Source organism: Miniopterus natalensis, chromosome 2, assembly GCF_054644295.1.
Source record: "Miniopterus natalensis isolate mMinNat1 chromosome 2, mMinNat1.hap1, whole genome shotgun sequence".
In the NCBI taxonomy this organism is placed as follows: Eukaryota; Metazoa; Chordata; class Mammalia; order Chiroptera; family Miniopteridae; genus Miniopterus; species Miniopterus natalensis.
In genome coordinates, this window is record NC_142082.1 from 2,688,525 (window position 1) to 2,712,021 (window position 23,497).

Sequence of the window (23,497 nt, forward strand, 5' to 3'; positions counted from 1 at the left end):
GACGGTGCACCCGTATGGACTATCACAGTGAGGTCGACACCCCAAGGTTGCACCAGGAATGGTTTCTACGGGGCAGGAAGAAGGGGCAGGCATGTGCTCTTTCTAAGGAAACCCTCTCCACAGAGCTGTAGGGTTCACGGGGCCCCGACCTTGAGCTTTTCCTAAGGTAGAGAATGGGGAGAGCTTCTGACTGAGGTAGGATCTTTGACCCTTACCTCCAGTGGTTCTCAAACACGATGCCCGTTACAGTCACTTGGAGAGCTTTAACATGCCAGTGCCTGGCTGGTAGAAACATAGAGCAACTTCCCGTCTCTTGGATTGGGATTCAGGAATATGAGTCTATGGAAGCTCCTCAACTGAGCAAAGGGAGACTCAGCCTGCTTACTAAGCTCATCTTATTTCAAGGCACCCCAGATTCAGTTCCGTGTCTTAAATATGGCTACAGTGAAGCATCCAGCCGGGAGTACCTGAGGGTCTACACCTCTAATAAGACACCGTCCTACACGACTCCCCTTTACTCTCAGGGACATGAGCTTTGCAGAAGAGTCAACATTTTAAAAATGATCTGAAATGATCAGAAAGGAAAATCAATCACAAGACATATTTTTTCAGAATTTTATTAATATGAAAAAATTATAAAAGGGAACTTTAATATAACATCTCATAACAAAATGTACAAAGTCATGGGAGACTCCCCATCCTGATTCCCACCTCAGGACAGGCACTGTTTAAAATATGCAGATACCACAGGTGGGCCCTTTCCCAGGTTCCCCAAAGCAGACAGGTGCCCGCCTAATACACATCAGTCCATAGCTTCCTATTTACATTAGACTTTAGAAGAACTATTGCACCTTGACTTATTTTCCTATACGATGGGTCTACATTTTAATAAAATTCACTTCGCATTCCATTTCTATAGGTATCAACTTCAGTTTATTAAGAAAGTACCATTTGAAATATCACTTCACCTATGTAAATAAAAAGTGCAGTAACTGGGTGTGTGTGTCCCCAGCATGATCTGAGTCCCCACCCTATTCCCACTCAACACATGGGGGGGGGGCTCTATTCACCAGAAACAGCTGCTCCTGGCTACTCCCCTCCCACGATCCACTATCCCCACCTTCCCCTGAGGCTACAGAAACAGCTTTCACAGATGGGGACTGTCTCACTGGCCGTCACTCTCTTCAGAAGAATGGGAAACCTGAAGGTCCTCATAGAGGACACTCAGAGGGACACGGACACGGACTCCCCCTGCCTTACCCGAGGTGGGGGGGCTCTGAGCAGGAGGGGTGGGCTCCTCAGCAGGAGGGAGGGAGGCGGCTGTCAGCAGCCTGGAGCTCCACTGGCCTCTGACCAACCTCGTGAAGACCATTCTGAGGGGCTGGCCTGGCCCCTGGGGGACTGCTGGGAGCTGGGGCCCAGGGCAGGCCTGGGCAGCCTGGAGCAGCGCTCTGGCAGGCTGCAGGTCAGGTCCCTGCGGGCTCTCCTGGGAGGGCAGGCAGGGGTCAAGTCTGGGTCTCTTTTGGGGGTTCTGGCAGGCCTGGGTGGAGGTCTGGACGGCTCTCTTGGCAGGCGCCTTGACGCTGAGGTTGGAGCCCTGGCCCACGCCCTGTGCAGCGGGAGGTCGGGTGCTGTGTGAATTCCGAACGGGGCCTGGGACACTTTTCCTCTGGGTCGCGTGGACAGGCATCGGCCTCTGTGGACGCTGTAGGGGACACAACACAGAGGCTACACATTAGCATTTCCTCACATCAAGTACAAAGTAAAACTAAAGAAAGCATAATAAAGTCTTAAATCTAGATTTGGACAGTAAATGCTATACCAGCAATGAGTGTACAGATGATGGGGCCCTTGAGCCCAGTGCTGCTCAGTCCGAAAGAAGTACCAGGTGCCCGTGAAGCCTTTTGGACACTAGATGCAAAAACACAAACGTTCTTACAACTGTGTCCTGTTAGTGACCTGGGAACAAGCCCTTTCCCACCCTCCTCTAGGGAATGGTCACCATAGCGCTGGGAAGGCAGCTTGACTACTAATGACTTTGGACGGGCACTTTGGGATCAGAACTCCTGACTTCCCCAGGCCAGTTTCCCTTGAGGGATCCTGGCTTCCAGAAGCATCTAACGAGACCACGCCCACTCCCGCCACCAGCCAACAGGGTGGGCAGAGGAGGTTTACAGTGTGGGTGTGGGACACCCAGAGTTTGTTGTTTTGATTATACATTTGCTATCTCAGTATTTTCCAAACGCATAACTGCAAACCCACTTTTGCCTCACCCCGTATGGTTGGCACAGGTGACAATAGGGCAAATCAAGGGCACCAAGAAAAATGACATCGGGACACTAACAGCAGAAACCACGAGGGCCAAATAGGAGATTCTCAATGCCCTCCCCCAGAAAGAGAAGGTGGGAAGTCGGGGTGAGCCCCAAGAAATAGAGAAAGACTGGGGACACTCACCCTCACGTAGTCACAGGACTCTGTCTGTTCCTTCCAGCTTGGCTGGGGCCTCCCGGCGGGTCTCCTGGGAAACCTCTGGAGCAGGGCCTGTCTCTGTTCTTCAGGTCTGCAGGACAGAACAGGAGAAGTGAGTCCCTCCGTGTCCTGTCCCAGTGCAGACAAACCTTTCCGTGGCCCAGACCCTTTCCCTGTTTCCGTGTGACCCAGGGCATGAGGCCCTTGCCTTAGCCAGACTGGCCTTTCCCTGCTCTGACCCTTCCCTTCCCCCCAGGGGGCCCTCCAGGTTTTCCCAGGAGGGACGTTCCCTTCCCTCCAAGGCCTCTCTGCCTGTCATTCTCAGAGACACCTGGTGTTTTCTGCTCCCCGCCTCTTCCCCCTACACCCCCACTCAGGCCCAAACCCTCAGTGATTCCCCTGAAGGGAGTGAGACTCTGGGTGTGGACCCTGAGGACACGGGGATTTTCTCTCCCCCCATGTCCCTGTCTGGCCTGGAGATGGCCATGCAGACAGTATGGGAAAGGGGGGCGCGGGCTCCGTAGGTTCCCCAGGGTTTGGCTCCACCCTCCCTCGGGACTCACCTTGCTCTCTGCGCCTGCTCTGCCTCAGGCCTGGGCACGGGCCCCGGGGCCCTCAGGTGCCTGGGCGTCCACGGCCTCACATTCTCCTTCATCCTACAGGAGCCCAGGGCCTGGGGGGCTAGGGCCCCATTCCAACGCTTCATGGGGCACCTGACACTGCTCGCCCTGTGCCCAAAGGCCCCGCAGTCCTTGCACTTCACCTGTGGGGAGAGAAGAGGTCAGGAGTCAGCACAAAACACACGCAGATTGCAAAGGGGACTCTGAGCACAGGTTTAGGGAGGAGGGATATGGGTGACATGGGACAGAACCAGGGCTCACCAGGTGCCAGTTACTGAGGCTATTATGGTGCATCCCACAGGCCACCTTAGTGAGGGAGGAGGAAGGATTGGAGGTCTGAGCGTGAACACACAGGCCCCAATGGAAAGAACTGGGCGCAAATTAGGCTGCACAGAAAGAACACTGTCTAGGAAGTGAGGTTGTTGCTCTGAGTCCAAAGGGACCAGGCTGCCTGGTTAGGTTGTCCCAAGGCAGGCGACCCTTACACGGGAAAGGACGCCCGCCTCAGTTGTGGGCACAGAACTTGCCGTGTCCAAACCCTGTCTCTCTCATCTATGCCAACCCCACGCTCCCCGCAGAGCCCAGCCCCACTCACCATGGGGTCCTCTTCCTGCGGTGGGGGAGCCCTGTGTGCTCCTGGGGCCCTCTGTTGCTTTTTCCCCTTCTGGGCCGTCAGGCGTCTGCAGGACACACTCTGTGGGTAACGACCTGCCATCTGCACACCCCCTTGGAGCTTCACGTCCGTCTGTCTCAGCTATGAATTTGGGGAAAACCTGAAAAAAAGGAAAGGGAAGCTTTTTCAAAATCACTCACTGAAAATAGCTCCTCGCCCACCCTCTGCTCCAAGTGGGGTGAAGGGACCTCATGACCACTCTAGAAAAACACCTGCCTCCCTGTGCTCCCTCCTTCCCGGCCCCTGGACCTTCCTCTCCTGATTGTCGCCCCAGGACAGGACAGGGCTCAGACCAGCCTCCTGAGGCCCACCGGTGAGTGTGGCTGTGCTCCCATGAATGGGAGGTTTAAACTATGGGACTTTGTCTGGGTCTAGAGCAGGTGCCCCAGCAGGACAGAGAGAGACTCTGTTTCCCCAGGTTTCCACCGTCATCGATGCCGCCAGTGTCCTGAGGCCCCCATGCGAGAAACGTCAAAGAAAGTCTGCTCCCCTCTGGGAAACGTGACATTCCCCTGGACAGGAGAGGGGGCAACTTTCAAATACAAATTCACTGAGAATAAGTGTTTTCTCCTTTACTAGACTGGAAGCCTCACAGCTGAGGATCAGGAGTTGGTTTGTTTTTTTAAAATAATTCTATCCTCAGTTTCTTAGTGTTAACTTTGTTCTAATAAACTGAAAGTGAGTTAGTTGAAACTAAGTCTGAACAAATGAATTATTTAGCTCTCAGTGCCCATAGCCCAGTCTACCCAGTTTCCACAACGGCTCACCCTCCGAGTCCCACAAATGAAATGGTGAATGTTTCCCTTGAAATGTGCTCTTGGGGTAACAATTAGCATCTTTAAGACGCAGTTTATCTGTCTCTCTCTGAGTTTCTATGAACATGAACGAATCCTGACCCCTGTGCCTAGAGCCACATCACTCCCGAGTTCTCCCAGTGCCCGGGTCTCAGAGACAACCCAAGGGCCCAGTTCAGAGGAAACCTACCCGAACTCAGAGGAACCTCAGGACGGTCGGCGCTGGACCAGCTCCACTGCGCTGGATGCGGCCTCCAGGGCGCTGGAGGAAGGGTCACTGGGAGGGTTTCCTGTCCCCGGAGACTTATAAGCTGCGCTCAGGTCAGGTGGGGCCTGGGAGTAACCACAATTAGCATAATCCCATTGGAGGACAGCAGGGTGGACAGGATGCGTAATCCTCGGTCCTTTATCATTTTCAGGCTTTTTTACCCTTTATAGGGACCCATTTTCTTACAGCTTGAGGATATATTTTGAGTAAGAAAAACGGACACTTATGGAAAAAGCCTGCTCACCCCTCTGCCCTCTGCTTGCTTAAGGAGGTGAGATGCCTATAAGAGATTAATTTCAGAACTGATATGCTCATAAGAGATTAACCGGGAATTTATATGCATATATGCATAGCTCAGGGACAGGGACATCAGTGTGGCGAAGTGGGAAGTGGGGAGGGGGTAATAGGAGACAAATTGTCAACAATAAAAATTAAACATATGTGTATGTCTAGAAGCACACCGAGTGCCGAGTTCCGCGGCATTAGCCCGTCCCTGTGAGTTCAGCCATCGCCGCTGGCCACCTCCTGAGCTTCTCAGGTGTCCTCCTGCCACTCAGTTTCTAGGAAAACTACCTGTTCCTGCCTCAGCAGGTGTGACTCAGTTGTTGGGTGTGGTCCCAGGTAGTGGGTGGTGGCGGGTTCTATTCCTCCCCAGGGGACCCGCCTTGGCTTCAGGCTAGATTCCCAAACGGGTGTGTAGGAGGCAGCTGTTTGGTGTTTCTCCCACATTAATGTTTCTCTCTCTCTCCCTCTCTCTCTCTGAAAAAAATATAATTTAAATAAAATTTTTTTTTTACAAATAAAAGAAAAAAGAAGAGAGAAAGAGAATGAAACTGAAGGGAATTGAAACCCAGGGACATTGGAATTTGTTAAAAAAACAGGGAAAGAAAATGACCTTGTCTTCCTCTGCTCTGCAGACCGGCTGCCTCCACCGTCTCCTCTGTCTCTGGGAATCGGACACTAAAAATTCACAGGAAAGGAGCCCCCAGTTTTGTCCTTTTGGGACTGGCTTATTTTGCACTTTGGTTTGTGACTCAGGTCCTTGTCCCTGAGTCTTCCCATGTGGACACATGGGGCTCCGTGTCCCCAGGTGACAGTCTTTCCCTGAGGGGGATGGAGATGAACTGGGGCTTGTTTGTTCAGCCTCCTGTGGGTTGATGCTTGATTTTTTCTGCCATTTCTCTTCCACTGGCACCTGGCCATGGATAGTTTGAGGCACAGTCTTGGTTTTATTAAGAGACACTGAGGAAGGGAAACTCAAGTCACTCCATTGCCATGTTTTCGACTTTATTCCTGGAGCATGGAGGCCTCTGAAGCAAGTCAATGGATACCACCCCCACTGGCGCCAGCACAGGTGGGGCGTCTCCAGTTTGTATTGGGGGCTTCTGGGTAGTTTCCCACGTTATAATTTGCATATATGTGAAGTCCCTGTGACCTTCTGATTTGTGTTTCATCTGTGATTGATTAATCCATCCTGTTGGTGAGCCTAGTCTAGGCCCTGGAACCCTTGTCCCTCAGCTCCCTCCATGGGGGTGGGGTTGCAGGGGGGTGGGCTCAGCCTGGCCACCCCTCTTCTCAGGGGCTGCCTGTCCCTGATTGTCGCTCCATTAACCTTAACTCACCCACTCCCTCCCTCCCTGGGGACAGGGTGGGACTGTCCACTCTCAGGATCACCCTCCCAGTTAAGTCAGAGTTAACTGGTCCGGTGTGAAAATAAGCCTCTTTTACCCTGGGAACCATATAAAGCTGCACACACCATGCTAGCCTAATTCTTTTAGTTATTAATTTTTCAATATGCTCCCCATCTCTTCAGATGGAATGTGTTGGAACTTTGAATGTTATCAAACGTGTTTTCTCGTGGAAAGTTTTCCCAGCTCTGAATGTGTTAACTGCCGCTCATTTAATGTGACATATTTCAGTTAGGAGTGTTTTAATGTTTTCTAAAACACTTGATGAGGGCTTACCTAATTTAACACAATTTTCTAATATTACACCTATAACTTGTCCAAGACATAAGATCTTAGGATTTCCCACCTCACGAGTGAGACATGTTGGGGGTGATGTGAAGGGGTGATGTGTTCAAGACCGTGATTGTAGGGCTTCTCTTCCAATGACTGTGTAGAGTGAAGCACCATACTGTGCATCTTAGGTCATACAGTTTTATTTGTCAGCTATTATATCAAATTAACCTGAAAAAACAGTTTTTCTCGTTTTGGAATAGACAGTTGAGAGAATACAGAAATTAACAAAGCTTTCAGGCCTTGCTTATTCATTATGTTTATGCTGTTACTTTGAATCTGGGTGAATCACCGAAAGATGATCTGGGTAGATCTCTTGTTTGTGGCCATCATAGTGAAATCATTTTGTTTTTTAATATGTCTTTATTGATTTCAGAGAGAGGAAGGGAGAGGGAGAGAGACAGAAACATCAACGATGAGAGAGTCATTCATTAATCGGCTGCCTCCTGCACACCCCTGCTGGGGATTGAACCCCAAACCCGGTCATGTCCCCTGACAGGGAATCAAACCAGCGGCCTCCTGGATCATAGGTCGATAGTCAACTGCTGAGCCACACCAGCCAGGCCATGGTGAAATCTTTTAAATCCACTGCTGTTTTCATTTAGATGGAAGATTTTATTATTTGGTTTATACATTCATAAGAAGAGTAATACATTTTCCTTTGTAGTTTTCTGACCCAGCGATGCCCAGTCTTTCAGGCAGAGAGGTTTCATCTGGACAAGGAAGCACCTTCTTCCTGCGGAGCTCCCACACTCTACTAATAACCAAAAAGGTCCCTTCCCTTCTGGGTGCTGGCCCCACACTGTTGCCTCTGGAAGGAGCCTTCCTTTGAGGAACTTCCTTTAACAGGCAAGTTGTCAGTGTGCCTCTCAAATGAAGCTAGTTGTGTGATTCTGCCACCTGTAGTCATGTAGTTACCACCGCATATCCCTTGATCTCCCTACAACTGCTCAATATACTAACGTATGTAGGTCAGTGAGGTCAATCCCACTGGGACGTGAGCTTCTCTGGGTGTGGGCATCGATCCCGGGGATCCCAGCAGCAGCGCAGGCACCACCCGCAGCAGGCAGCCAGACTGCCCCTTCCCTTCTGGAGGCCACTGGGAAGAGGGTGTGGTTCCTGGCTGGCCACCAGAATGGGCTCAAATTCAGTACTTGCCCAGGGTCACAGCTGAAGTCAACTACAGCTTGGGGATAAATTATATTTTGTCTTAAGCAGATTAAATGTAATAATAAAACCTGATTTTATTTTAGAAAGTGATTATGAAATATAAAAATGAGATAAAGAGTGGTGTACCCAGGTCTCAAGGTAAATTTATTTTACTTTTTGTTTTTATTGAATTTATTGGGGCACAGGTTTCAAGTATAGTAGTTGTAAAATATTTTTGCCAACACAAAGTGCCCACCACCTGTAATAACTTGGTGTATATGGTATCAATACATCAATTCTCGTAACAACTCTAAGATAAAGGTACTAAGCTACTTCCACCTTTGAACTGAGGAATCTGAGTCACAGAAAGGTTCAGTAACAAGGTCTCATGGGCTGTTACAGCGGAAATCACAATGCCTGGGGTCTGTCTCCATGGTCTGAGCTTCTCACCATGAATCTGTTCTTTTTGACTCTTGCTCACACTTCCATGTGTCCCTGCCTGAAAACACCTGCCTCTCCAGCCAGGGGGCCAAGAAGTTGAATTCTGGATGAACATCCTCCTCACATTAGACGGTCTCTACCTTGGCTGCACAGAATCACCTGTGCAGATTCCTAAAAAATAAGAACTTACAAGTTTCACCCAGAGATGTGCTCATTTCACTGCTGTCCGGCTGTTTTTGGGGTTGTGCCCGTTTGGGAAGAGCAAATCTCAGCCCACTTATGTCTTGAGAGCATTTACCCTTGAGACTCAGGTCCAGGACTGGGGCTGGTTGAAGGGTAATATACCTCCAAGCCCTGGGGCGAAGCAAGGGAGACCTCTTTTGTGAGAAATTCCATTTTCCTTGGGGAAGGGTACATTAACTTACTGGTAAGAAGGCTTATGTGGTATCTGATAGGTTAGGGGGTTCTATCTTGCTGGAGATTTTTTTTCAGGGCTGCTGTATGGAAGCACACCAGTGCTTCTTTATGGAATTAGTATGTGCATAACTCAGGACTACCTGAGTAAGGTGTAGGATGGGGCTGTGGGCGGAACTCCTCCCCCACTTAGTCTGAGTCAGAAGTACCATGGAAATAATCCAAAAATTCTTGGCCTGGGAGGCAGCACTGCCCAGGGGCAGAGACAGGGCTGGGGCCTATCCAACAATTTATACTAGATGCTTATGACACTGCCCCCATGACCCTGCTGGGCTCAGGTCACAGCACATGGAGAAACCTATCAAGTTGGGTGAAGGTTCCTGTTGTCACCACCTGGGCAATGATGGAGACAGCTGATGGTGAGCTGTGTGAAAGCAGCTGTGAGAGAAAAGATGACTGAGAGACAAGCTCAACCTGTAACCCACATGCCAAGGAGTGCAGACTCTCAAATCTGTGTGTTTACAACTGCCTAAGAAAATTAGAACTTCACCAAAAAAGACTTTTTCAGAAATAGGATTTATTGTTTCACATTTACAAACAATAATCTACTAAAAAAGCTTAACCTAATTTCTTATAAAATTCTGCATTTAATATGCCCAGATCACTCTTACATTTAAATGCCACAATTCACCGTGAATAGTTATTTTTTCTGCTAAATAGTATGTTAAGAGGCTCTCTTAGAGGGTTTAATTTTTCCTGGACTTAGTTTTCTGGTGTGAAATCCAGCTGAAGCTTTCTCCACTTTGAGTGTAGGACTGCTGTCTCCTTCACTGTGAGGAAGGTAGTGCTGACTATAAACAGATGATCACTGAAGACTGTCATTTCGTAACACCAAGTGTTTCGTACAGTTCAAATTCTCACTGTGCCAGTGTTCTTCTCTGAATAAAGGAATTCTAAGTTTTCACTGAATCCCTTCCCAAGGATATATTACTGGTATTTCTGAAGAAGTTTTGGCCTTGTACATCCTGTTTGAGAGGTTATTCCATCAATTTCCTTGTGTGCATCATGTCTGGAGCTTGGCTGAGTATTTGTTCACAGTGATTACATACACGGGGTTCCCCCAATGGGGTTTTCTCACGTTGTTCACCATGAATTAAAATGAAAGCATTCCCACAGTGATTACAGACTGAGGGGTTCTCCCTGTGTGAATTCTCTAGCATAAAGCTGAGAGCTGCTGCTGACTTCTGCATTCCTTATACTTCCATTGTGAGTTCCCCCATCTCACCTGCAGTCAGACCGCTGACTGAAGCTTTTGCCACATAGATGCCATAAAAATGGATTCTCTACCATACACATTTGCACATTTCTGATGAGTAAGAGTGACTGCAGGATCTTCCACAATCATTCCTCAATGTGTGAATCCTCAGTGTGCTTAAATGTTAAAGCTATGACAGGTTTCTTCTACACTTGTTACACTTATAATCCCATGTCATCTCAGGTCTGAATATTTACTGAAGGCATTCATAATTTTCTCTCCATTGTGGATTCCTTCATGTCGTCTAAGGGCAGAACACTGACTGAAGGCTTTCCCACACAGATGGCATCCATATGGTTTCTCTCCAGTGTGAGTTCTCTCATGTCGTCTAAGGGCAGAACATTTACTGAAGGCTTTCCCACACTGACAACACTCGTATGGTTGTTCTCCTGTGTGGGTCCTTTGGTGCTGTCTGAGGTTCGATGACTGACTGAAGGCTTTCCCACATAGGTGACATTCATATGGTTTCTCTCCAGTGTGAGTGAGACTGTGTTTTCTAAGGTCAGAGCTTTGAATAAAGGCATTCCCACAGATATGGCATTGGTAGGGTTTCTCTCCAGTGTGAGTCATCTCATGTCTTCTAAGACTAGAGCAATTACTAAAGGTTTTCCCACACAGATGGCACTCATATGATTTAACTCTGGTGTAAAGTTGCTTATGTTGATTAACATATGACTGGTCACTAAGGCATTTTTGACACTGTCTGCTGAAACAGGTATTTTTTTCCATGTGAGTTAACACATGTTGAGTCACTGTCGAGCTATGAATGAAATCTCCCAAATCATTATATTCATAGGGATCCTCTGGAGTGTGAGATTTCTGCTTTGAGAAAGATAAAAGGCTGTTAATGATTTGCCCATATATGTTGATTCATTCACTTCTCTATATATGAGCACTAAACTAATCTTTCAGTGGTGGTATCCAATTAAAATCTTTCCCATGTTACCTGCATACACATGGTGTGTTACTCCCCTCCACACACAAAGATTTTCTCTTTTGTAGCATCCGAAATGCACAGCTTACAGATCAATTTTGAAAAATTCGATACATTTCAAAGACTTGGCACACAAGCAATATGCATGCAGCCATCCTTTTTATTAAGATCTCTGGTTAAAGTTTTGAGCTTAGGTTAATTCCTTCACTAAATTTAAACTACCCAAAACTTTTTGCTCAGAAAAAGCTTAATCCCAGATTAACATAAATCTTGCTATTGTGCTCAGCTACTTACATTCCATTGCCAAGTTTTAATTTGGATAACCAGGGCCAACACCCATGAAACTTACCAGTGGCATGATTGTAAATGTGTCCTTCCTGAGGATATGTTGTGTGGCTATCATTTCTTGATTTTTTACAGCACTTTCCTTGCCTAAAATAATTATAAAAAAAAATTTAGAATGGCTTTAGGGTAATGAAAATGTTGAAAAGCACCAAGCCCATGTGAGTATGTCTCAAAAATTGGCATTTTGATGGGCAATAGTCTAGAAAGTAGAAACACACTCTAGGGCATCAACTATTAGGATTGAAATATGAAAAAAGTACAATGGAGATGAGATGTTGGGTAAAGAGAGGGAAAACCTTCAAAGGGGAGGATCAGAACAACAGTTTTTATGTGAGAGTTCTTCAATAAGCACATGAAAATCCTTTTCTCTAAAGCCAATGGCAGGAGGTCCCATGAACTGTGAAAGGTGTATGGAATAATGATAACATCTGAAGAATTCTGCTCCGTTGTCCTTCATCTACCTTTAGGAAAATGTCACTCACTTCCTAAAACCTTCACTTGATATTCTAAGGATGTACTCAGTCACTGAACAGGCACCTGCTCACACTGAAGCACTAACCCCTGCTGCTCACCTGCACTCTGGCCTTGGAGAAATCCAGCTCCTTCCCTCCACAGCTCTTCTCCTTGCTCCAGCTGGAAAGTCACATGTGATTTGCAGATGTGATACCCTGTTTGTGGAAGAAAGGTACATGGGTTTTGAGATGTGTGCTAATAAAAGTGCATTATCATGCAACCAGGACAGGCTGCTGAAGAATAAGATCACAGAAGGTCACTCCAGGAACCACCCCCGTGAAAAGAGAAAATGGGGAAGAAATCCAGACCAGGTGTCTCCAGTAGTGAGACCTCTGGGTGCTGATGTCTACACCCACATTCAGAGAAAATGCAGAATCTTCAGTCTTTCCAAAAATGGGGAAATTAAATGTCTCCCAGGTGGCTTGACTATTATTTTCAAACAGATGCCAATAAACATAAGCTCCTAAGAATAATCAAGTTCTGGCATTTTCACTACTCTTGTCTCAAGCTCAACATAGTGACTATAACAGAATAACCTTAGAAATATTTAATCAATTTATTCAAAAATATTCACCGAAGTCACACTTCTGCTCTAAGTGTTGGATATTGAATAATAAGAAAGATATTAAACTGGGATCAAGGTTACATTCTAGTGGGGTGACAAACTAGGGGTAAGTAAATGAAAAGAGACAAGTTTCTTCCACGTAGTTATAAGGTCTATGAAGGATCAGGGTAGAGTGGAGTGGTCTATGGAAGGTATTCTAGATACTTGCTGACTGACTGACTGAATGGATGAATGAGTGGGTGAATACCTACCTACTTACATACATATATAAAAGTTGACACTTACCCAGGGAGACCAAGTGACTGATGTTCTCCAGCATCACATCTCTGTACAGCTTTCTCTGGGGTGTGTCCAGCAGGGCCCACTCTTCCTGGGTGAAGTCTACAGCTATATCTTCAAATGTCACTGATTCCTAAAATATCATGGACATTCTGGTTTAGACAGAACAATCCTGACAATGTCCAAAGTAGGAGGGTGGAGATGACACTGAGGAAGGGGCCTGAGGACCTTGGTGTATAGAAAGAGTTTGGGGTTCTCAGTGCTGAGCTGGCATCTGCCTTTTAGATCTATCACAGACATATACACAGTCTGAGTTAATAAGCCTTTACTGAAAAGGAATATCATATGAAGTATGGTGGATTATAACTTGGAAATACTCCAAAACTGATTGTATCTTCCAGACACATGGCTATAAAAATTGCCCTTAAAAATCCGTAACTAAAACTCTCTTCCTGATTAATGTCAAGTAACTTTATAAACATATCATTAAGGCAAATAATAATCATGATCTGTCACTTTTAAACCATGACTATGGTTATATTATTCTCTTAGATGAGCTTCAGACTCCTCATCTATGAAAGGGTTTGATGACCTGTTATGAGTGTTGAAAGATTCAATGTACTAATGTATGAAATGTTTCTTGTCTAGAAAACCTGCATTAAACACTAGACATTACACATCATTAACGTATCAGAATATCTTGAAGATCTCCAGCATTCCTCAGAACTGAACAAGTCGAGGCAGAGCTTGGTTCCAGTAGGAGCTGTCTTACTGCTATAGGACTCAGATGCTCATAACAAACGACAGGTCAGATGTTCAGCAGCACAAGCCAGGACTCAGAGGCTGCACTGAAGGACAGTCCTGGCTGACAGTCCTGTGGAATGAGGCCTCCCATTCTTGACTTTATCTTAACCTCAAAGAGCAGTTAACACTGTGTCCTTTGTAGCTTTACCTTGGCTCCAGCTAAAGGACAAGGGAAGCCTCTTGATTGGTTTCGGTCTGTCTAGCTCTTCAACAATTTCCCCAGGGTCTTACATTTTACTGTGCTCTACTCCCTGCCCTGCATGCGCAGCCACAGTTAAGGAATAATACTCTTTACACATGAATTCCAGTTACCAAATATGAGAGAAAAAGTTAATTACAAAAGGGCAAAATGTGTGACTGGGGACAAGAATAATAATGATAATTTTAAGAAGTTATCTTTTTAAGAAGTTTCTGAAAGGGAAAATATATTCTATCAGAACCTTAAATTTAGAAATGGAAAGAAATTAATGACTGATTCCTCATGATCTCCCTACCTTCAGTCTGTCACACCCTCACCAGGGACCTGTAACATGAGTGACTGGCCTCTCTCTGAAACCACTGCCTCCCTACTGGACTCTAATGTTCTGCTCCTGGCTCATCTCTACTCACCACCACCCTCACACCACTGTAGCCAATATCATGATAAATGAGTGAATTATTTCCCAGTGAGGCCATGGACTGAGAACGAAAGCTTCTCTCATCTCTTCTGTAAATACACAACCTGCTGGAGCAAATTAGTACAATGTTAGGAACAATATTAGTTATTGGGGTGTTCTTGACCCATTACAGCCATCTGAGAGTCCTGGGGAGCTCAAATCTCTGAATTCCTCCTGATTGCTTAGGCCAGTAGGAGATACCTGCCTGCTGATGTCAACAGCACAGCGAATTCAGTGGAAAGAGGCATTCCCTACTCACCAGTGGCTGCATGGTCAGTGACACAGCTGTCAGGTGTCTTCCTCTGGGTTTTCACTCACAAACAGTTCAAGTACTGAGCAGGCAAAGCTGGGAACAGAGAAAGAAGTCATGAGACTTCAGTCTTGTGCACAATTTCCACACCCTCCAGTCATGAAGCTCCAGTGTTCACCTGGATGTGACTCCCAGCCTATCCAATAAACATCCAGTGCACTCTAGTAGAAATGCCCATACGACTTTCCTCTCCCAGGGCCAAAAGAAAGAGGAATATGTCTAGAGTTGGTAATAAACAGCATAGAAATACGGAAACCTCTTGAATAAGAATATCAAAGTTACTGAGCTTTGTACGTTAATTAGCCCATAGCATCCAGAGTCATTCAATCCCCTCCCTGATTTCCAGGCACAGCAATCCCTGACTCACGCCATATGTAGACTTTGGTTTCCACCTGCAGGTAAGCACTGTGGAATATTTCAGGTGTCATTATTATTGCCTTATGCACCAGCAGGGGTTCTCCAATCTTCAGAGCCCTCTGGGCACTCCCTCCCTCCTGTTCTCAAGTCCTTAAGCAACTAAGAACCCCTTTTATGATGGAGTTCATCAATTCACCAAACTATTCCATTCGGAGGAATCAATGGTGTCCATCCCACCAGTCAGGTCCTTAAAATCTCTGCCACCAGAAATGAGCAGGAGGACGTACACAAGTCACAGTTACTACCAAGTACTGCCCTGGTCCCCGAGGTCAAGGTGCCCAGGGAACACAGAATGGCTGGCACTCTAGTTGGCTCACATCACATTTTCGTAAGGTCGTAGCTGAAACCCTTGAAACCCTATTTTCCACTAACCTACGTCAGCTGCAGTGTCCCTGGACTTCACTGCAGACACACACACACACACGTTTACGTGTATATCTACACAGCACACACAAATGTGAGAGACACATACAAAGAAAGCATTTATACACTCTAACTTCTCCCCTAAAATACCAATAATAATCAGAGGGATTTCATGGAAAACAACATGTTATAAGCAAAAGAAGGATTAACTCACCTGTTTGTACCTGAGGTCCAGAAAAAGAAGAAAAAAAAAAGATAAATTTGCATCAAATGTGACTGTGCTTGGATATGGACATATATTTACTTATTTAATCCTCACAGTAAACCTGATGATTATAGTTTATTTACCAGTGTAACAAATGACATAAACAGAAGAATTCAAAAACTTTAGTACTATAACAAAGTTTCATTTTTTTGTATGTAGATTTCCAGTTGTTACCCTCCCCTTATTGCTGGCTTTCTTTTCTCCATTGTGTTGTTTGGATGATATTGTGTAGGTGTATTTCTGGGCCCCCTATTGTGTTTCAATGATTTGTTTGTCTATTGTTTCACCAACAGATTATGTCCTTAATTATTCAAAAACAAGATTTATCTCTTCCCAGAAGTCTCACTATTTTGTGGATTTTGGTTGTTATGGGCAATGCTGTAGAGAAGCTAAAGCAAGGGGTCTATCCTACTCTTCACTTTTCAAGAGGACTTGTGGTATATTGACATCTTTCAGGCTGTATCAGATTCTAAAGTAGAAATGCTGTATTTAAATTATACATTCAAAGGACATATTTTTCAGGTATCTAGTCTGCATATTTTACCACCAAGAAATAGGAAAACAATTCACTGTATGTTTCTTTCAGTCAGATTCAGCTAATGATTACGGGCTGTAAGACACTGCATGTTTCAAAGGATTAGGGCTTCCCGGAATAAATGATTTAGCTTCACTATTGATTTGCCTATAAGTAGGATATGCTTTAACTGTTTTTGAAAATATTAAACAATCTTAAGATATATAGAGATATAGAGATATAAAAGAACAAATTGTTTTTGAAGAAAAATCTTTTTAGTATATGATTTTAAAAAAATTGTCATCATCACCATCACCACTGTCATCATCATGGACTGCTAAGTGCCCTAAGGCCAACACATTGTTGAAGCAGTTTCTCCTGGACCTGGATGACTCAGAGGTCAAGGGGCCGGGTTATGAACTCAACCTACCAGGCTTCCCTACCTGCTGGTGATACACAAGTGCAGAGATGGCCCACACTCTTTCATGGGTTAATGAGTATGAACTGCTCACACTTGGGACACTGCGGGTCACTGTTGTGATAACTCACATCTTCTTGCCTACTTCCTTAATTAAAACAGGGATGATTTCAGAACCATTTAGCCTGTCCCTGCAATAGTCAAACATTCTGATAATCACGGAACAAAAATGAACCACCTTCAACTTGAATCAGGGAGTGGAATGATTGATGCTCCGCCCTAGACAGTATCAGAGATCCACTGAACCATCACATCTGCCCCTTCTAGGAGCCCAGGATGGCCTTTGTGTGAGAACTGCCACATGAAGTATACAAAGGAGTCCCTTAAGATTTTCCCAAATGGGATCCGGACATACCCTGTAAGGTGTCAGGTACACATCTCCAAGAATGTTCAACAAGCATCTTCCAAAGCTGACAAACTCTGCAGAGAAGAAAATTGACATTCATCTCCAAAACCAAGGGGAGCCCAAGGTTCCACCTTTGACCATGCTGTCCTCCTCCATGGCCACAAGGCCAGAAAGGGGTTGGATGCCCTGTTCCAACTGTGCCCTGAGCTCCTGCACCAGTGTTTTCCATTTTAGGGTGCTTGGGCTGGGCCCTGTGCTCTACATCCCTCAAACACCTGCCTCTACCCTGAGAAGTACCTGCTCTTCTCAGAACAGTGAGAACATCTGATCCCTGGATGCCAGTCCATACCTGGAAATTTGAGTCTTCTCTGTAAGGCACAGGGAGGAGAGTGTATTCAGCATCACAGGAACAGGCAGTGCCCGGGTGGAGACCAAGCTCTGCTCTCTGCCTGCTGTGTGCATGTACAGTGATGGAGAACTTGACTCCTTGGCCTCCTCGGGTGAGTGAAGGGGCTGAGGCCCTGGAGAGTTGTTTAACTGTGTGGGGGATGATAATTGGATTCTGGGCACTGCTTCCTCTTATCTTCCTCTGAGTCACTCAACAGGGAGGACAGAGTTTTTGATCAGATCTGAAAGAGAAGCCCTGGATTAATGCAAGGATATGGTAACTGGGAAAAGGTAGCCACTCTCCAGGCCAGTTCACAAGGCCCAAGGTACTCCATAAATATGGTTTACTGGTTTGAGTTATCCAGAGAATATGGAGAATCCCAGGAGAGGGAAGGAAGAGCTAGGAAAACTAACAAGACATTGGCCATGGGATTATGTTGAGTTTTGATTTCAAGGCAAATTTAGATTGAAATGCAAAATACACTGTTTTACCTTTAGAATTTTTCTTCTAATGAGATATAGGGATATCCAGGAAAGCCCTAGGCACATGAAGTAGGACAGCCCTGTGTGGGAAGAGTGTACCTAGGAATCACTGTGCTCTGTCTGCGCTTCCAAGCGGTGGGCATCAAAAAAGATCATAAGCGGATTAGAACTGTATACAAAGCAGCCCCTAGGGAGCTGATCTTTCCTAGATTATGGAAAACCCCAGCCAGCTCCCACAAACGTTCCAAACGTCCTGTGTTAAACAGTCATTATGTTGACAGGAAGATTTCCTGCTACAGGTATGTATTTCTCTCAAAACAATAACCACAAATTCATGTAATTTAAGAACTCAATTCAATGAAAATTACTTGGGGGAAAAACAGTGCAGTAGCTATTAAAATGGCTGAAGTATAAAAGAGACAGGAGTGAAAACATAATTGAATATTAATATTCAAAGAATCCTTTGCCTTGGAGCAGAACATTATTTAAAAATTATTCAATAACTTTAGTAATGGATGGCTGACAAATTATTAAAAACCCCTCAGGGCCCAGGAATAGATGGAACAAGTGTGGAAGGTTAGAGAGGAGGGCCTTGCCCTCTGGAGCCTTTCTATTATTTCCAAGTGTGCCCCAGAACCAGGGAACAGCTCATGCTGCCCTACAGAACTGCAGGAAGGACTATTCCAGGCTCCCACCAGCAGCCCCAGGCTCAGAAGCAAGGTTCCAGAAGAACATACCTGAAGGTGGTGGAGTGGAAAACAAGGCAGAAAGTGCACCAAGACAGTCAGGGCTGGGAATGGTCCTTGAGTCTGGGCACCTCCCTGGAGGCCCGATTCCCTGGGAGACACACACACAGAAACATTTAAATGAACCAATACAGGGGTTGTCTCTGAATGATAGATTGTTTTCCAGATATATTTTTATTTCTTATCATTTTTCATGTATTTGTATTTCAGCAACTTGGAACAATTAACACATATAAATAAAAATCCATTTAATATTTTTAAAAGAGAAAGGATGACAGTTGCTACATGAGTGTAGATTACACAGGAAATTCAAATCATTGCTTATTCTAGAACATCCTTTTGGCTATAAGCAGTATTTGCAGTCAACAAATAATGAGCCACTTTGAAAACCACAGAGAGACCAAACAAAAGCCAGGCGAGAGGAATGTTTTCTACATTAAGTTTGATGTTTCCATATGTCACTCGGCCTTTTGATGGAAAACAGGAGCTCAGTGAGAAATTCTTCTGGCCGTAGATACATGTGCTCCTACTGGATGCTGCTAAAGAGGACATTAATATTGTCTAGTGAAGTTTCTATGGCTCATTATATATCATGAACTTAAAAAAGCTCTTTGCCATGACTGCCGATCTTCCACAGGATCTGTTACATTAAGCATTTCACAGACACCCTCCCTTGAAGGGAGGCTCTACAAGAGCCACCTCTTTATTTCCACTTTAAGGCACTGCAGAGTTCGCTAAGGCCAAGTACGTGCCAAACAGGTTTCCTCCCGCTCGCGAGCGTCGGCGTCTCCCAGGAACACGAGCCCTCTTCCCAGAGTCCCCGCAGCCCAGCCCCTGACCCTCTGCCGACAGGACAGAGGCTCCCCGGGGAGAGCCTCAGCTCACAGCCCGTTCCCCCATCGCGCGGGGGAAAGGCCGCGGAGGGCCCAGCTCGTCGGTCCGGGGGCTCCGACGCTCCGGTAAGAGGTCACCGCTGTCTCCCAGGGGCTCACTGGCCGCGCAAACTGCTGGCCGCGCACCGAGTGTCCTCCGCACGCAACGGCGGCCGGAAGCCGGCCAGGACCCGTCATCTGCGCCGCGCGTGGGGCAGTGAAAAGGGAGGACAGCCGGGCGGCGCGCCTCAGTGGCCCAGCGTGGACCTGGGATCCAGGCCATCGGCGCTGATTCCCGGTCAGGGCACAGGCCCGGCTGCGGGCTCCATCAATGACCCTCTCATCATTGATGCTTCTGTCTCTCTCTCCCTCTCCTTTCCTCGCTCTGTAATCAATAAAGATATATTAAAAAAAAAAAAAAGGGAGTACAAAGTGGGGATTCGCAGCAGCGCTCTAGCGAATCTGGGGCCTCCCCTTCCCTCGTGCCCAGCGAGGCTGCTGGTCAGTCCTGCGCTGCTGGTCAGCCCCGGCGCTGGTCAACCCCGCTGCTGGTCAGCCCCGTGTTGCTGGTCAGCCCCGCTGCTGGTCAGCCCCGCCCTGCTGGTCAACCCCGCGCTGCTGGTCAGCCCCGCTGCTGGTCAGCCCCGCTGCTGGTCAACCCCGCGCTGCTGGTCAGCCCCGCTGCTGGTCAACCCCGCGCTGCTGGTCAGCCCCGCGCTGGTCAGCCCCGCTGCTGGTCAGCCCCGCGCTGCTGGTCAGCCCCGCTGCTGGTCAGCTCCGGCGCCGGTCAACCCCGGCGCTGGTCAGCCCCGCTGCTGGTCAGCCCCGCTGCTGGTCAGCCCCGGCGCTGGTCAACCCCGGCGCTGGTCAGCCCCGCTGCTGGTCAGCTCCGGCGCCGGTCAACCCCGCTGCTGGTCAGCCCCGCTGCTGGTCAGCCCAGGCACTGGTCAACCCCGCGCTGCTGGTCAGTCCCACTGCTGGTCAGCCCCGTGCTGCTGGTCAACCCCGCTGCTGGTCAGCCCCGCCCTCCTGGTCAGCCCCGCTGCTGGTCAGCCCAGGCACTGGTCAACCCCGCGCTGCTGATCAATCCCACTGCTGGTCAGCCCCGCGCTGCTGGTCAACCCCGCTGCTGGTCAACCCCGCTGCTGGTCAACCCCGCTGCTGGTCAGCCCCGCGACCCTCTCGGTCGCCTTCACGCAGCGCAGCGCTTTCTGCCCGGGTGGCCGCCCCCCCTTCCCCGCTCCCGCCGCTCGGGTCCCCTCCCGCCACCCGCCGCGCGCCCCGACCTGGCCGAGGCGGCGCCGCCCAGCAGGAGCCCGGGGCGCGGGACCCGGCGCGCAGCAGGGGAGACGGACGGTCGGCCAGGGGGCGGAGCCTGTGCAGGCGGAACCGGAAGTGTGCCAGGACCGCGCCGGGATGGGGGCCTCGGGGGCCTGGGGCTGCAGAGGCGCAGGGCGGGGGCTTGCGGCGGGGAGGGAGCCGCGGCGGGGAGGTCGGGCGGTCCGGGCGCGGGGCGATTTTACCTGAACCGGAGCGCGCCCGGGCCCGCAGCGCACTGGCCGCTGACGGCGGGGCCCTGGGCGCGGGGCGGAGGACGCGGGCTGGGCATCCACGTGGGAGCCGAAACCGCGAACACTACGACTCGCTCCAGGGGGCGGGACCCGCCGCCTGGGCATCGCTTCCGGGTCGGCAGGAAGCTGAGAGCCGAGGGGGCGGGGCCTGTGGGCGGGGCCTGGCGTCCCTCCGCCCCGCCCCCGGGCGTTTCCGGGCCTGCACTTCCGCCCACAGCCCCCGGGTCTCCCCTTTCCTCGGGCGGGTGCGGAGGCTGTCCCTCGGGCTGCCCCCCCCCCCCCCCCCCCCCGGGCTTCACGCTCAGTGATTCCCGCGCTTCACTGTAAAATCCTGGAGTTGCGGAGCCACCGATGCCTGTCAGCCGCTTGAAACCGGCTTAAGTCAAAGCCTCGCTGCGAGCACGTGCGGGCGGGCGGATCGGAGCACCGCACCCTCTCCTTCCCCTTTCTCCGTGGAACGAAATGGGAACCGCGCCCTCCCCGTGCGGGTCGCGGGCGCACCCTGACCACCGCGGACCGTGGTCTCCGCTCGTCCTCGGGCAGGGACCTGACGGGCGGGACTGGCAGCGAGGCTGGAGGGCTGAGCATTCCCGTGAACGAACAGGATGCCTGCCTCTGTGCAGGAGCGTGTGTGCACGTGTGCGCCTGTGCCCGCGTGCCCGTGTGTGCCCGTGCGCCTGTGCGCCTGTGCACGTGTGCATGTGCGCTTGTGTACGTGTGCCCGTGTGTGCCCGTGCACCTGTGTGCCTGTGCACGTGTGCACGTTTGTGCTTGTGTACGTGTGCACGTTTGTGCTTGTGTACGTGTGCACGTTTGTGCTTGTGTACGTGTGCCCCTGTGTGCCTGTGTACCTGTGTACTTGTGCATGTGTGTGCTTGTGTACGTGTGCACGTGTGTACCTGTGTACGTGTGCACCTGTGTGCCTGTGCACCTGTGTACTTGTGCACGTGTGCGCCTGTGTACCTGTGTACTTGTGCATGTGTGTGCTTGTGTACGTGTGCACATGTGTGCCTGTGTATGTGTGCACGTGGGTACATGTGTATGTGAGCACGCGGGCCTCTACTCCTCTGCATTGAAGTTGTTGGGTTGCATTTCTTGAGCATGATAAATTCCAGTGCCTTCAGTGCAAATGCAGAGGACACCCTCCACCTTGCCTAAGTGCTCATTTTCTAAATACCTTGTAATTTCCCATTTTCCTTGCCTTTACTCCCAAGTGTCTGAAAGAGTTTCTAATTGGAAAGAGGAGCTGTGTTAATCCGTGTTTTTGCTTTCTTTCTCGGAATGTTTCATGGCAGGTGTGGATGGTGAGGCCTGTGAAAAGTGTGCTCCTTAGGAGACAGGGAGGTTTTGCTTTCCACTATTGAAAACCTAATTTTTCATTATTTCCAGACACATGTGATTGGATACCTGCTTTTTCACATGGACATTTAAAAGCAGTGGCAAACAGGATTTTCAAATTCCAATCACCCCATTTATATTAATAATAAATGTTAATATGAAATATGTGAGTGAAAATTTCTCTTGTAAATTCTGAAGTTGGTGATGGAGGAAATTTGGCAAGACAACATCCCAGCTACTCATGCTGCAGAAATTTCTTAAAGGTATTTCCAAAGAACAGCTCTTCTGGTTTTCTCATGTCTATTCCAAGTTTCTCTGACTTGTAAGTTTTTTGATTTTTTAAATATTTAGACTGAAATGGACTTAAATTCTGGAAGAAAACATTCTCTTAGGCATAAGGACAATAAAAGCTCTGGTGATCATGCCCCTGCTCCTCTAGGTCTCCAGGGCTGAGATCACTACACCTGACCTCATCTCACTCCTCTTAGGACTGTGGGGACCTGGACACAGATTAAGGAGCAATGTTCAGAAATCAAAGTTACTATAGAATGTCATAGTTGGGAGAACTTCATTAACATTGAAATTTTTTTGAAACACAAATTTACAATGACCTACAATAACCAAAATACACAAGCCCAAGAGAATATTCCCTATAATTGTTTCTATTAAAATACTTCCATGATATCAAAAAATTTCATCTCAGCTCAAGGTGCTGCTTGGAAGATGAAGGCCCATAGGTAAGTACATTACCTAGAGTTTTCCCAAATTCAGTCATTTACACAGGTACACATTAATTTCATAACTTCGGATTTACCTTATATTTTAATAGTCCTGAGTGTGGACTCAGATTTTTACAAATGAATTGAAAGTTTAGATGCCAGTATGATAAGTTACATTTTAAATACAGCCTAACTGTATGTAAATGAAATAGGCCATGCGTATGTGTCTGTCCTCAGCATTGTCTGGAATGCCACCGTTTTTACACACAGCTCAGCTGAGGAAGTTAGAGTTGTCAGATGGACCCTGCTCCCCACATCTTTCCCCTCCTCATTCCAGCCCTCAGGAGTGCATGGTGCGCATGGGGTCTTGTGCATGAGCCCCTGAGGAGAGGAACACTGGACAGAGGTCTCATCCTGCCCCAGAGCACTCA

General features: G+C 48.1%; 1 protein-coding gene across 2 annotated transcripts; it reads right to left on the bottom strand.

Annotated features, from left to right (window-relative positions):
- Window positions 1-9,403: 9,403 nt before the first annotated feature.
- ZNF705E (Putative zinc finger protein 705EP) lies at window positions 9,404-21,043 on the bottom strand. Of its 2 annotated transcripts, none has more exons than XM_087814061.1 (8): window positions 20,962-21,043; window positions 18,558-18,657; window positions 17,300-17,579; window positions 14,517-17,024; window positions 12,804-12,930; window positions 12,013-12,108; window positions 11,445-11,527; window positions 9,404-10,980 (listed from the first exon to the last, which is right to left on the bottom strand). In XM_087814061.1, the coding sequence occupies exons 4-8, from the start codon at window positions 14,526-14,528 to the stop codon at window positions 10,336-10,338; spliced, it is 963 nt and encodes a 320-aa protein (XP_087670187.1). In that variant the 5' UTR covers window positions 14,529-17,024; window positions 17,300-17,579; window positions 18,558-18,657; window positions 20,962-21,043; the 3' UTR covers window positions 9,404-10,335. The 2 variants fall into 2 exon arrangements, with proteins under 2 accessions (XP_087670187.1, XP_087670186.1); XM_087814060.1 differs by having other exon boundaries at window positions 9,404-10,983.
- Window positions 21,044-23,497: the final 2,454 nt, after the last annotated feature.